The sequence below is a fragment of the Labeo rohita genome, chromosome 10 (assembly GCF_022985175.1).
Source record: "Labeo rohita strain BAU-BD-2019 chromosome 10, IGBB_LRoh.1.0, whole genome shotgun sequence".
NCBI lineage: Eukaryota > Metazoa > Chordata > Actinopteri > Cypriniformes > Cyprinidae > Labeo > Labeo rohita.
In genome coordinates, this window is record NC_066878.1 from 22,625,064 (window position 1) to 22,640,075 (window position 15,012).

At 36.3% G+C, this 15,012-nt stretch overlaps 1 protein-coding gene across 4 annotated transcripts in view; it reads left to right on the top strand.

The window, feature by feature from the left end:
* LOC127171492 (A-kinase anchor protein 2) overlaps positions 1-15,012 on the top strand; it is a 112,259-nt gene that overhangs the window by 7,694 nt on the left and 89,553 nt on the right. For 3 of the 4 annotated variants that reach the window (XM_051120171.1, XM_051120172.1, XM_051120174.1), the window contains exon 3: positions 9,805-9,850. In XM_051120171.1, the coding sequence (XP_050976128.1) occupies positions 9,805-9,850 (46 nt within the window). Of the gene's footprint in view, positions 1-9,548; positions 9,686-9,804; positions 9,851-15,012 lie in introns of those variants that run through there. The other variant, XM_051120173.1, reaches the window with a different exon arrangement.

The following is a 15,012-nucleotide window of genomic DNA, read 5'->3' on the forward strand; positions in this document are numbered from 1 at the left end:
TTAATGTCCTAATGATTAGGACATGTGGCTTTGCATGGTTAAATGACATAGTGCTGTTATCACTTAGGGTGTACTCATTTTTGTTGCCAGCTATTTTGACAATAATGGCTGTATGTTGAGTTATTTTCAGGGGACAGTAAATATACACTGCTACACAAGCCTCGCATTGACTACCAAACTTCATTTCCATAGTATTGTTCCTTAAGAAGACATACTAAAAACGCTGAAATATGAGGGGTGTACTCACTTTTGTGAGATGCTGTATATGTAATAAAATGTAATCATAATTTAATCATAAATCTCAATTAAAGATTTCCTGACCATGTATTTATGTATTTGGTATATAACCATGTAATTAACGAGTAATGTACAGTGAGCCAATGAGCAAAAAAAATGGAAGAAATCACCTTGAGCACCTTGAGGGTGATTCAGGACCTAGTCACTCTGGGGGGTTATTTTGGCTTAATGTCTGACTGTGTATTATCCCATTAATTTTGAATCTCATTTGTAAATAATTGCTTATTGATTAAACCACATCAGTGCAAACCTGTTCCCTCGAAAGTGTCACTACTGCTATGTAGCGGTACAGCTAAAACCAGATTAAGGGTGAGTTTACAACCATCAGCAGTTTAAATGGACTAAATTTATATCGATTTCCCTTACAAAGCATGCTAAAATTAGCAATTTAGCTCATCGCGCTTGTGTGACAGTGTTACGGTCTGGTTTGAGAGTGCTATCTTGATAATAAAGAAGGTCTGGAGCCATCGCACCAAAGAATGCCTTTGAGTTTCTCCTGAGCACTTATGTGTCTGCAGCTGTCGCATTCCACACGCATGCAAAATTAGCAGCAGTCGCAACACAGCAACAGGCAGTCCCGTAGGATAAACACCACGGCTAAATCCTCAAAGCTAAACACCGTATTGATCTCATTTATAATGATATACACTACCGTTCAAAAGTTTGGGGTCAGTAAGACTTGTAGTCTTTAAAGTAGTCTCTTATGCTCATCAAGGCTGCATTTATTTGATTAAAAATAAAAAAAATAAAAAACAGTAATATTGCAAAATGTTTTTACAATATAAAATAATGTTTTTTATTTTAACATACTTTAAAATAGAATTTATTCCTGTGATGAAAAGCTGAATTTTTATCAGCTGTTACTCCAGTCTTAAGTGTCACATGATCCTTCAGAAATCATTCTAATATGCGGATTTATTATTAGAATGATCAATGTTGATAATATCAACAGCTGTGCTGCCAAATATTTTTTGGAACCCTTTTTTTTTTCAGGATTCTTTCATGAATAACAAGTTTAAAAAGTACAGTGTTTATTCAAAATATAAATATTTTATAACAATGTAAATTATTTATTATTAACTTTTAATAAACTTTTAATTATTAACTTAATACATCCTTGGTGAATAAAAGTATTAATTTCTTAAAAAAAAAAAAGAGAGAGAAACAATAAAAATGTACTGACCCCAAACTTTTGAACGGTAGTGTTTGTGACAAATACCAGTTGTGTTTTCAAACTGGTGTTCTCATTCATTTCACTTTGGCACATGCTCAAATGACAAATGCATTTCCAAAATTTTGCAACCTTGATACTAATATCTTTGCTCAAGGGTCAAAACATACTTAGTTTGTACATTTTGGTAACCAGTCACCTAAGCTGTAAATGGCATGATGATGGTGTAAAGTAAGTACACACTCCGCAGGCAAGAAGCATCTCTCTCTCTTGACTGTCGTTGAAAATGTTTACATCTATTGCACACAATGTAGACTTCCATTGAGATGAATTGAAGTGCTAATGGATAGCTTTCTCCAGATATTATAGACCTCCTTGGGAGGCACAGGAAAATGACAGCCTGACAGTGCTGACTGGTTGATGTCTAAGGCGCAATACTAGAAAAACATAAATCAAGACCTCTGTAGAAATTAAGGACTGGTAAAATATCTGCTATACAATGAAATGATAGAGTTACACATGTTAATTCACTGAGAGTTAAGTATTATAATCCCAACTGGCAGTGCACTATTTATTGGTTGAGAAAGAAGCCAGAGCAAGTGCTGTGACAATCTCCAGAACAACTGCAGCCATAAACACAGAAAACAGCAGGCCACTGTTGTCATTATAGGAGACAGAGCAGAGTTTCTTTGGCGAACTCTTTCTTACTAAAGTTTTGGATAAACTACTCATTCCTATTAATGTGATTCCAACAAACTAAACTGTTTTGCAGACCATCTTCCTGGAAAACATCTCCCCATGATCGTCACTTAAACTAAACAGCTTTGCACAAAAATGAATAATAAACATTACCTTAAATGATTTGAAGAGTACATATTTGGATCTCATAAAGTTGCTGTTCAGAAATGTTTGAACTTGTACACAAAGTGGTGGCTTGATTTATGTTCAACTCCAAAGCATTTCCATACAAACCACCAACTTAAACAAACCATAAATCATGTGTGATTACTGTGGATAATGATTGTGTTTGCAATCACAGTTAACAAACGGTAATCCTGATCATCCCTAAATCAGCGACCACAGCAGTCACGGCATATACAAATTGCGTGTTTTTGTAAATCCAAGCCATAGACCAATATAATGCAAATAAATCACTTTTAAAAAGCATTATAATGAAGATTTAATAAGCAATCAGTGCTGGGTAGGAACTGAACAAATGTAATCTAGATTACATAATCAGATTCCAAAATTTGACTACTCACGACTGGATTTTACTGCATTATAAAATGTTCATAAACAGATTGCAGCTACTTTTTTATGGATCACATGATTACACATTATTTAGAAAATGGCAGTAAATTATTCATATATTATTGAGTCTCCCTAATTCTTTTTTTTTTCTCATTTAAAATTTCCTTTCCAAAAATCTTACTGTGTCATACCATTTAGCTTTGACTATATTCACAGTTCTCCAATGTCAGATAAAGGTCACATTGACATGCTGGTAAACAAAAGAAATATTTCTGTTTTTAGTGTTCAAGTGTTTTATTTTGATGTTTTTTTTCTTTTATTATTATTATTATTTTACATTTTTTATAACTGAATTAATTATTAGCTTTTTATCAACTCATAACCCCATTGCAGTTCTTACAGAGAGGGAAACCTGGTGCAATGTAATGTTTAATGCACTTCATTATGTTAATATAAAAAAGGCATTTTTTTTTCTCTTTGCTTTTCTATGTCAATATGGTACATTTAATAGTAGTTTAAAAAAGTAATCTAAAAAGTATTGATCTTATTACTAACTACAGTTTTCATCATGTAATCTGTAATCAGTAATAGACCACAATTTGTAAGTAATCTACCCAGCCCTGTAAGTAATATACCCAAATATTAGTACAAATGTATCAATGTTATGAAAGTGAATAATATTTACATGATGAGAGAAAATTGCTGTAAATGAATAGATATACTCATGTAAGCAAACCTGTATGCAGAATCAGGGTGTATGCAGGATGTTTAACCTCAAATTTAAGACTTTTAAGACCCGCACAAATAAAATTAGCATCATATGAGGAGTGTAAAATGAGAGTAAAAAAGTATGATTCAGACACTGGTTTTCACAAAATCAAAATGTTTTATAAAAAATTATAAACTTCACATTTTAGCCCTTAAAACATCGAAAATGGATATGTGAAAAGTATCAGTTATAATATTACTTTAAACAATTAAGTAAATCATATTTTATTGTCATAATTGTTTATCTTCTTGTCGATCCACCAGTTTTACATTTTACATTGGTCAAAAACAGTAGACAGGCTTATTGAAAATACAAATATATTCTCCGCCAGCAGGTGGCACTTTCTGAGCGGTAGAAATATAGCAGTTTCTCCGTAATGGCTCTACACGAAGCAGCGCAACACAAGACTTTGAAATGTGCAGTGCTTATCTTTATTTAATGAAACCATAGCCCTTCACATTTTAATTGTCACATTAAAGAAGAAGTCCACTCCCAGAACAAAAATTTACAGACAATGTATTCACCCCCTTGTCATCCAAGATGTTCATGTCTTTCTTCAGTTGTAAAGAAATTGTTTTTTTGAGATAAACATTTCTGCATTTTTCTCCATATACTGGACTGATATGGTGCCCCGATTTTGAACTTCCAAAATGCAGTTTAAATGCGGCTTCAAACGATCTCAAATGCAGTTGTAAATAATCCCAGCTCAGGAAGAAGGGTCTTATCTAGCAAAACGATCAGTTATTTTCATAAAAATAATACAGTTTATATACTTTGTGTCAAACGCTCATCTTGTCTTGCTCTCCCTGAACTCTGTGTATTCTGGTTCAAGACAGTTAGTGTATGTCGAAAAACTCCCCTCTCATGTTCTTAAAATTGTCCTATATCACTGTTTTACCTTTTTTGTTAAAGGTGTTTGAACTTCTTTGCATGTTGCCTTTGTCGGTACTTCTGCAGCGATGTAGGATGATTTTGAAATGATTTTTGAAGTTGAGGGAGAAAATACGATTGGAGTTTTTTGACATACCCTAACTGTCTTGAATACACAGAGTTCAGGGAGAGCAAGACAAGACGAGCGTTTGAGATTAAAATGTATTTAAATTGTATTTTTTTAATGAAAATAACTGATCGTTTCGCTAGATAAGACCCTTCTTCCTCAGCTGGGATTGTTTACAACCGCATTTGGGATCGTTTGAAGCCGCATTTGAACTGCATTTTGGAAGTTCAAACTCGGGGCACCATATCAGTCCATTATATAGAGAAAAATCCTTTTGTACATAATTTCATAATTTCTTTACCACTGAAGAAAGAAAGACATGAACATCTTGGATGACAAGGGGGTGAGTACATTATCTATAAATTTTTGTCCTGAAAGTGGACTTCTCCTTTAAGCCATATCACAATTATTCTATTTTCGTCCCAAAATTTAAGACCTCTTGAAATCTTAATTAAAACTTTCTTGTGTCATTTAAGGCTTTTAATAGACTTTATATAGCATTTTAAGGATGTGCAGAAACCCTGAGAATGTACAAGTTGTTCTTTTCCGAACAGGAACTGGATCTCAAAAACAACAATGTGTGACGTGCACTGTTTTCAAAGTCTTGTAATCAGTTATATGATTGCTAGGTAGTCCACTTATAATTTTGTATGAGGAACAGACTGGCATTTAAGTCTTAGTCACACCTTTAATTTGATGCATAAAGTGCTTTTGAGAATACATGGTGCCTAACATGATTTCATATGTTTGTGTTAACTCTGATATCACAAAGCGCCACATTTTACAGATGCAATTTATTATAACCATTGTTAGCCATATAATATGATCAACTAATGTATCAGACAAAGCGGGTTGTATACACAGGTTTCTGTGGAAAGTGTTGGCCTGAATTTTAGCCCTAATATAGCAGAAATCCCCTTTTGCTAAACAGATTAAACAGTTGGCACTGGCATTTGGGCAACTGTCTTACATTTGTGCTCTTGAGAGACAGTTACTAATTTGTCACTTACTTGTGGCTCAAGAAGGTCGTTTGCCAAGTGTCAATGTGAGCCCAGCACTAATGAAGGGCTGCTAGTAAGTCCTATGAGAGTCTTATTGGAGTATGTTTGAGTGCCACTAGAAAGGCATGTGAAAGACTACTAGTACTACAGCTCAGATCATTACTGTACTATTATAATAAAATGGTCTCATACATGTCTTCATATCCTGTCAGTATGAGGTCATTTGCCTAAGAGTAGATGATTGAAAGATTCTGTAAGAGCTTTTTGCATGTAAATTAAAATGACTCAAAATTTGGCAGGAAACTTCCTATGAATGCATTATAAAGCATTTGTAAATGAGTTATTAGTCAATAATAAACTTTTAACAAAGGGAACATTATTGTAAAGTGGGCACACTTTAGTTTGTGGACCAATTCTCAATATTAACAAGCTATTAACTATGACTTTTCCTTCAGTAAACTCTTAATTTGCTGCTTATTAATAATTAGCAAGGTTGTTGTTAAGTTTAGGTAGGACCTAAAATATGGTCATGCAGAATAATGCATTAATATCTGCTTTATAAGCCAATATGTAAGAAATATGCATGCTAATAAGCAGCTAGTTAATAGTGAGAATTGGTCCACAAACTAAAGTGTTATCATAAAGTGTTATGAGATTTGTTCACTGTTGCACAATGTTGTTCCAGAGCATTTGCAACACTGCAAATGGAAAGTATGTAATTTCTGCCCTAGGACTAAATAATATAAATTATTAACAAACCATGCAGCTTGCATGTCTGAGTTCGATAAAGCATGAATTAACATGTTATGAATGTAAACAGCAGGTTTCACATATCTCAACCTAATCTTTACCTTAATATTTGTAAATATTGCATGAACAAGCGTTAGAATAAAGTGAGGCAGCCCACTAATGGTGTGTTTCACTTTAAAAGTAATTTGAAAGTCATTTTGCTTTGCGTTTGCGTGGTCTTTGGTTCCCAGCGTATGGACTGCTGCACATCTGGAAGGTATTACTGTGCCTCGCTGGCTCATGGGATGAGGTCACTGTGCCAGAGAAACAATGTTGCTTTTGTCTGTTATGCCGACTGATGACGTTGCAGCCGTTGGTTGGAATGGAAAAGTAAAGCGTGTGGTGGGGGAAGAAAATCTGTACACAAGTGAACTAGTGCTCTTAAGAATATATATAGCACTTTTGAGATTGCTATTAAATCTCTAAAATGTCTCCTAGCGTATCATCGTTGACAAAGCAAAAGTCCAGGTGCAGTAAAGTAACTTCTTAGGTTAAAGAGAGGCCATCATGAAGAGATTTGGAACTGAAATCCAGCTTAAATTGACAGTCGCATGCTCAGTTTAAAAAGAACGAAGTGCTGAATAGTATCACAGACTGCTACAGTAAACAGACTGGGCTGAATGTTTCACAGAGCTCTGTTGAATGATTTATCCTGAACTTCTGTAGAGCTGGTTGAGTCGCACAGCTTCTGAAGTCTGCCGTCTGTGAGCGCTGTGTGTTTTGTGGCTTTAAGCCTATTTCCAGTAGTTACGTGAACTTCCAGGAATTTCCTCCATCTACTGATGTTCACTGCTGCTGTAGGTTGTGATTCTCTATGAATGGCTGGGATATCATGTTGAAAATCACCTATGAAGAAAACTTTTGTTTACTGCATGACAAAAAACAGAACATTATTCTGTTTCATTGCACACAATGCATGCAGCATCAGAGATGAACAACTGTAAATGCATGATAAAACATTCAATTTTCTGTGTTTTTGTTACTGTGACCTGTCTAAATCATTGACTGTTGCAGTATATCTTGTACTCACCTTTGCATTTATTAACTCAGGAAATTCCTAACAGCCATTTTGTCTTATATATAGCAACAGTACTAGTACTGTACATGCACTGAAGGGTCATTACAGTTTGTTATAATTTCATTCACTGAGTTTCTTACAATTCCCATGAGTCTTCCTCTCACAGAACACTCCGGACTCAGTTAGCTCAGCCTTTCTCCATATAAGGAGTTTTTGTATCCATCAACTGGAGCTGAATGTGAGGTTGGATGAGGGAAAGCAGTTGGACCCCCGTGTTCCCATTCCCTACTGCTCCCTTTGGCTTCACTGGAGGAATAAATTAGAACTCAAGATGTTTAGTGCAGATTTTTGGAAGCTGCTTTCCAAAAGAGGGAAAGACACATTTGGAGAGACAGTAGACATGTTTAGAGTCAGCAACTTCTGCAGATGTTTTTATGAGCAGATGTTGTCATGTTCTGAATATCGACGTTATATGAACGATATGAAGATATGATATTAAAGATATGATATTGATTTAGGGATATGATATTATAATATTAATTACTTAATTATAAATTAAATGTTAAAGAATGATGGACAGCTGGACAGACAGACAGATATGATATACTGAAATATATCATATTATATTGAAATATATCATATATATTGAGATATATTGAAATTTGGTAGGTGGATGGATGGATGGATGGATGGATGGATGGATGAATAGATGATGGATGGATGGATTGATGAATGGATGATGGATGCATAGACAGATACAACAGATAGAGGAATATTCAATTTGGTAGATGGATGAATGGATGTATGGATGGATGGATGGATGGATAGATGAATAGATGATGGATGGATGAATGGATGGATGGATGGATAGACAGATACAATAGATAGAGAGATTAAAAACTGGTAGATGAATGTATGGTGGATTGATGGATAGACTGACAGATACAATAGATAGAGATATTAAAATTTGGTAGATGGATGAATGGATGATGGATGGATGGATGGATGGATGGATGGATGGGCAGACAGATACAATAGATTAAAAACTGGTAGATGGATGGATTAATAATTGATGGGTGGATAAACAGACAGATACAACAGATGGAGAGATATTCGAATTTGGTAGATGGATGGATAGATGGATGGATGGATGGATTTACAAATGGATGGATGGTCCCCGAGAGGAAATTTATCTTTATCTAATTAGAATTTATCTAATAATTGATGGGTGGATAGACAGACAGATACAATAGATAGAGAGATATTAAACTTTGGTAGATGGATGGATGGATGGATGATGGATGGATGGATGGATGGATGGATACATAGATACAATGGATAGAGAGATATTAAAATTTGGTAGATGGATGGATGGATGGATGGATGGATGATGGATGATGGATGATGGATGGATGGATGGATGGATAAACAGATACATTAGGTAGATATTAAATGGATGGACGGATGAACATACAATTGATAGAGAGATTAAAAACTGGTAGATGAATGTATGGATGGATTGATGGATAGACTGACAGATACAACAGATAGATATTAAAATTTGGTAGATGGATGAATGGATAATGGATGGATCATAGATGGATAAATGGACAGATTTACGGATGGATGGATGGACAGACGGACGGGTTTATGGATGGATAGATGGGTAGACAGATACAATAGATAGAGACAATAGATAGAGAGATATTAAAATTTGGTAGATGGATGGATGGGTCGATAGATAGCTAGATAGCTAGATAGATAGATAGATAAATGCTTCTTAATTCATGTGCATTGTCCCTTTTAAAATAAAAAAATATATAGATTTAAAATAACATTTTGCATTACATCATTTTGTATGAAAAAAAAAAGTCTTTCAGAATTACATAAGGGTGAGGAAAGGACAAGAACATTTTTCTTTTATGGCTGAGCTATTCCTAACTCATCAGATATTATTAAACAATAGCAGAGAATTGGCACATGTATGATTCTGATATGCAACCATGGAGCAGATTTCCTCTAAGCTTGCAGCCGCTCAAATCCCCAGTGTACGGCACACCTTTGTTTTCCATCCCAGCAGGCACACACACACACTCACTCACACACACACACAGAGTCACGGTTAGGTGCGACAGTGTTGTCCTACCCTTAGTGACATCTCCCTGCCTGCTCGCCTGTAGCTCTCTTCCAAACACAGGGGGCGGGTTCAAGACTCTGTCATCTGTCCATAACCCGGCCAGTGACGGAGAGGGAGGGATGTAGGAGGAGAGAGGGAGCGACAGAGAGAGAGAGACAGTCTGGCAGACACATGGCCAGTGAACGAGAAGATCTTGCCCTCAGTACACTGTGTCTTTCACTGGCTGGCTTACTTCAGAGGACCAGGGCATACTGTGTGCGTGTGTGTTTGTGTGTGTGTGTCTGTTAACTTGCTCACCTTCTGCCCAACACACACAAACACACTTGGGATTACCAGTCTCTCGGTTACTGAGAATTCTGCCTTTGTTTTTCCAGGATGGCTGAAGCTGAACTTCATAAGGAAAGGCTCCAAGCCCTGGCGGTAAGTTTTGTGCTGCTTTGTTCTTACACAAATCCCTTTTTTCTTGGATACTAACATAGTTGTTGATATGCAAGAACAACATTTCAGGACTAAAAAACAAGTTTGTTTGAACACAGTCCCAAATGAATGCATGTTGTAGACCCAGTAGTTTTGATCTTGTTTGGTGTATTCTCTTTAAGAGAAGATTTACTATTGGCGAATCACCCTGTATGAACCAGAGGGCAAGAATTTGAAATGTGACTAAAAGAGAGACTAAATTTGGCGCCAGCTCAACCCCTCTGCATAGACCAGCAGTGAGCAACAGATGGAGAACTATTTTGGCTACATTGCTTACATCTTTGTGATTCCATAGAATACACATTGTAAAAATAGTCTGTAGGACATGTGTTGGTGCACACTAGGAACTGCCATAACGTACAGATATCCGATTCACTTTTGAAGATAATATGAGTGGTGCATGCTTATGCAAAACTTGCCGCCACAATGCAAGGCCATTATGAGGCACGTTTCCCAAAAGCAACTATGGTTGCAAGTTCTGTCATTACCAATAGAGTTTAACAGAACGTGTGACCATAGTTAGCTAACAGTGCTTTTTGACAAAGCCATATGTGGTTGCTATCTGGCTAAAGTCTCAGGATTCTTCTATTTTTTTCATCCTTCTGGCAAAGACTGTTAATCCAATGTCTTAGAAAGGTAATAGTACACCTCTCTTTCTTCAAATCACTAACATTTATAAGCAATACAGTGATGCTTGTCTTAAGAAACGCCACTAATTGAAAGTCTTTTAAGTCTAACAATGAAAATTGATTCTTGGCAGCTAGAACTGTAGCAGGCTAATGCCTTTTGAATGAGGTTTGATAAATGGAAGTTTAAGTGATGAGATAGCGGGCCTGTGGTAATGGTGCTGTGCTCAGACACAGGAAATATAAATAATTAAAGTTATACAGTGTCTGGCAGCATCTCGAGCGTTGAGGGATGACTGTTTCTCGAAACAAACCCAGATAATCTAAATAGTGTCTGCTCGATTGCTTTGGCATTGAAAGTTCATTCGCCAGAGCGTCGGTTTAGCCTCCAATAGCTCAAATTAAAGTAATTGCGTGACAATTTTCCCGCATTTAAGCAAGAGTTCAGCACTTTTATCACATCTGATAGTTGTGAACATAAACACACAACATTTTCTTGACATCTGTTCTTGAGTACATTTACATAGTAGTAATAGCGTTGTGAATCACTTTTGCAGCATTATTATGACATCAGCCACATGGCTGCAACAGCAAATGCTTTCGAACGCTTGAGCACACATGGCAAAGACTCACAAATCTGGAATGCGGTGTGTTGTGAACCAACTTAGAATAAAATACTAGCTGCTTTGCATTAAGTTACACCAAGTAATTCTCTTCTAGTAATCTATTTCCAAACAGTCAGTCAGACAAAGCGATTTATATCAGTTACAGAAACTCTCTGACTGATATTTGACCAGCACAGGCTGAAACAGCATGTGGGTTTCCCCTTTTTTAATAATAGGGAAAAAGAGTGACATTAATGAGGTGGTGAAACTTTACGGCGCTGTCTGTTTTGACGGTAGCTCAATGGAAAGCCGTTATAGTCCCACACAGTACTGTTATTATTGTATGGTAGCTTAACTTAACTCGGAGTCAAATGGATAAAACCAGCCATCTTTGACTCATTGTGCTTTGAGCAGTTGAGATTTGTGGTAGATGTAGGATGTAACTAGTGGTGGTTGCCAGTGCGGAAGGCACACCACAGTGCTAGAATGTTGTAGGTGATTGCCAAGGCATTGTTATGAGAGTGCTAATGTGTTCTGGGAGGTTTCTAGCATGTTACTATCAGGAATTTTGGGTAGTTAATAATGTTACTAGGTAGGCCTAGTTTCCAGGATGTTCTTGGTGATTGAAAAGTTGTTGCATGGCAAAAGAGTCCAGTCTCTATGATGTTTGGCCTAATGTTTTTCAATCTGTTTCATTGTCCAACATAAAGCCAATCATCCAATCATGAAGTAGTAGAGCAGCTCTATAATTATTCACTAATTATGCACTTAAAGTTAATAGTTAAGATTATGGCAGGAGTGTGCAGTCCTGCTCCTGGTGGACCACCTTCCTGAGTTTAGCTCCAACACAAGTCTAGAGGTTTCTATGCAGCATCTGCAACTGCCAACCCATGCTCACTGGAAATACGTGCTTGTGGCAACGTTTCTGCAACACTGGTATTACGTGCTTCATTGCAGTTTCAGAGTGAAATGTCCAGTGAGTGGTGCTGAAATGTGCAATCAATACATGAAAGCAGATATGTTTTTATTACATTGGTACAGGCATATATTGCTGCATTTTTATTATGTTGCTTCAGGCACGTATTGTGGTGGTTCAAAATTCAAATATCCAAGGAGTGTTGCTAAAAGGTTAATGCTCTATCATGTTTGAAAATAACATATCCCCTATACCATACCCAACCCTAAACCTACACTATATTGTTAATGAATGTAAAAGTGATGCATCCACTAATGCAACAATGCTATTTTAACTTCCTTCTAGGCAAGTTTGAGCCATTTCGTCAAACCGTAGTTTCACGGAATGCTTCACCTCACAAGTGCAGTGCCATATTGCGTGAACCAGGGGCGGTGCTAGGGGTGGGCTAAGGGGGCTGAATCCCCGAATTTTTTCAGTAAAGCCCTGAATGTTTTTGTTACCATGCCTTGAAAACAGTTTTCATGCACATTATAATTTCTATTAAACCAGCACTTAAACAGCAAAATGCAACTCCTTCAAGTGTCTTACTGTAAAACTTCTTAATATTCTCATCTGTCAAAATTTGGTTATTGTTACTGTAGCAAAAAATTGCAAAACTTCTAGGACACACGCAAGCATTTAGAGCAATAATATGCATGGTTAGCAGTTTGCATGGTCAGTGGCAGACATTACTAAGTTTCAGGGCAACAATTCAATACAAAGGTTATTATTAAGTGATTTAAATTGCAGAGAAAATATTGTCTTTTTCCTCTAGTTCTAACTAAAAGCCATATTGTGCCTCTCTGCACACTGCAGTGTTTCGTTACTGAATATATTTGCATTTTTTAAACATGTTTTTTGATCAGTGATTCACTGACCCATTCATAAAAAAACATGATTTTACTCTGTTTTTGAATGAATCAGCTGTTTGGAACAAATCGATTGAATCAATGACTAAAGGACTTATCATTAAAGAAGTCCACTTCCAAAACGAAGATTCAAAAATAATGTACTCACCCCCTTCTCATCCAAGATGTTCATGTATTTCTTTCTTCAGTCATAAAGAAATTACGTTTTTTGAAGATATAATTTCTCCAAATAATGGACTGGTATGGTGCCCTGATTTTGAACTTCCAAAATGCAGTTTAAATGCAGCTTCAAATGATCCCAAATGCGGCTGTAAATGATCCCAGCCGAGGAAGAAAGGTCTTATCTAGCAAAGCGATCAGTTATTTTCATTAAAAAAAATACAATTTAAATACTTTTTAATCTCAGATGCTTGTCTTGCCTTGCTCTCCATGAACTCTGTGTATTCTGACTCAAGACAGTTAGGGTATGTCGGAAAACAATCATATTTTCTCCCTTTAAAAATCATTTCAAAATCATCCTACATCACTGCAGAAGTTCCAATTCAGTCTTTGCAACGTGAACATGTAAAGAAGATCAAACACCCTTAACAAGAAGGTAAAACAGCGATATAGGATGATTTTGAAGTTGAGGGAGAACATGAGATGGGAGTTTTTCAATATACCCTAACTGTCCTGAACCGGAACAAAACAGTCCAAGCAGAGTAAGACACGATGAGCGTTTGGCATTAAAAAGTATCTAAATTGTATTATTTTTATGAAAATAATGCTAGATAAGACCCTTCTTTCTTGGCTGGGATCGTTTGAAGCCACATTTAAACTGCATTTTGGAAGTTCAAACTCAGGGCACCATATCAGTCCATTATATGGAGAAAAATTCTGAAATGTTTTCCTCAAAAAACATAATTTCTTTACAACTGAAGAAAGAAAGACATGAACATCTTGGATGACAAGTGGGTGAGTAAATTATTTGTAAATTGTTGTTCTGGAAGTGGACTTCTCCTTTAAGACAGTGACTTGCATATTAGAAATGTACTATGTATAATGCAATTTTTTAACAGTTGCAAAGTAAGTTTTTCATCAAATGTAATATCTACTCAGAGAAATATGCAATTTCAGAACATAGTGATCCTGAACATTATGATTTGCTGATTTATGTGTGTTTCACTGGGACTGGAGCTAAATCCTGCTGAAAGTGACTCTAAGAGGGAGTCCCTTTCAAGAAAAGTCTGTTCACTTGGCGGCTGTAATTGCGACTCCTCCATGCAGCTCATACAAGACCAAATCTTAAATCCTATCTAAATAAATGGGGGAATCCTGAAATCTCAAAAACTGCTCGCTGAACTCGCAATTAAATTACATATTTCAGCAACAAAATCTGAAATTAACTACCCCATGAATATTGTTTCTTATGCTGAAATAGCATTTTAAAAACTTATTTTTCAGGTTAAACCAGCCAATGCACATGCGCAGTCATAAAGCACCAGCCTCAGGTTTCTATGGCCGCTGCAGTGACATAATGACTTTACCAATCAGCGATTGGCTCTTTCATTTAGAAGGTGGTACTACTCCACCATATTGTGTGTTGCAGTTTCTCCCATTCATAAGTATGTCTATAGTCTTTGGAGGGAGGTTTAAACACCCCTGGAGTGGGGGTTTGTACAAATCCCTAACCCTATGTATGATGAGATGATTGCCTTAGTAAACACCACAAGTTAGCAGCACATTGTGCATTTTCATATGTCACCCAACAAGTTTTAATATTTCCAAATGTTTGCAGCAACCACCCTAAATATACATATTATTACCAAGGTGCAGTTTTATTGTCAAATGCACATGCAGTTTTATTATCAAAACAGACGCCTGGTGTTGTAACTGAAATCTGTGGTACTGTGATGTTCAAAGATCTTATAATGGCCAGTAGTACTTTATGTACGTTGCACTCATTAGAAAGCTTTTAATTTGGACTTGCCCTCAAGTAGGAAAGTACCACAGGACTTTGCCCATGGATTTCCAATTTAGGGTTTCTAGTTTCACTCAATATTCAGCCAAC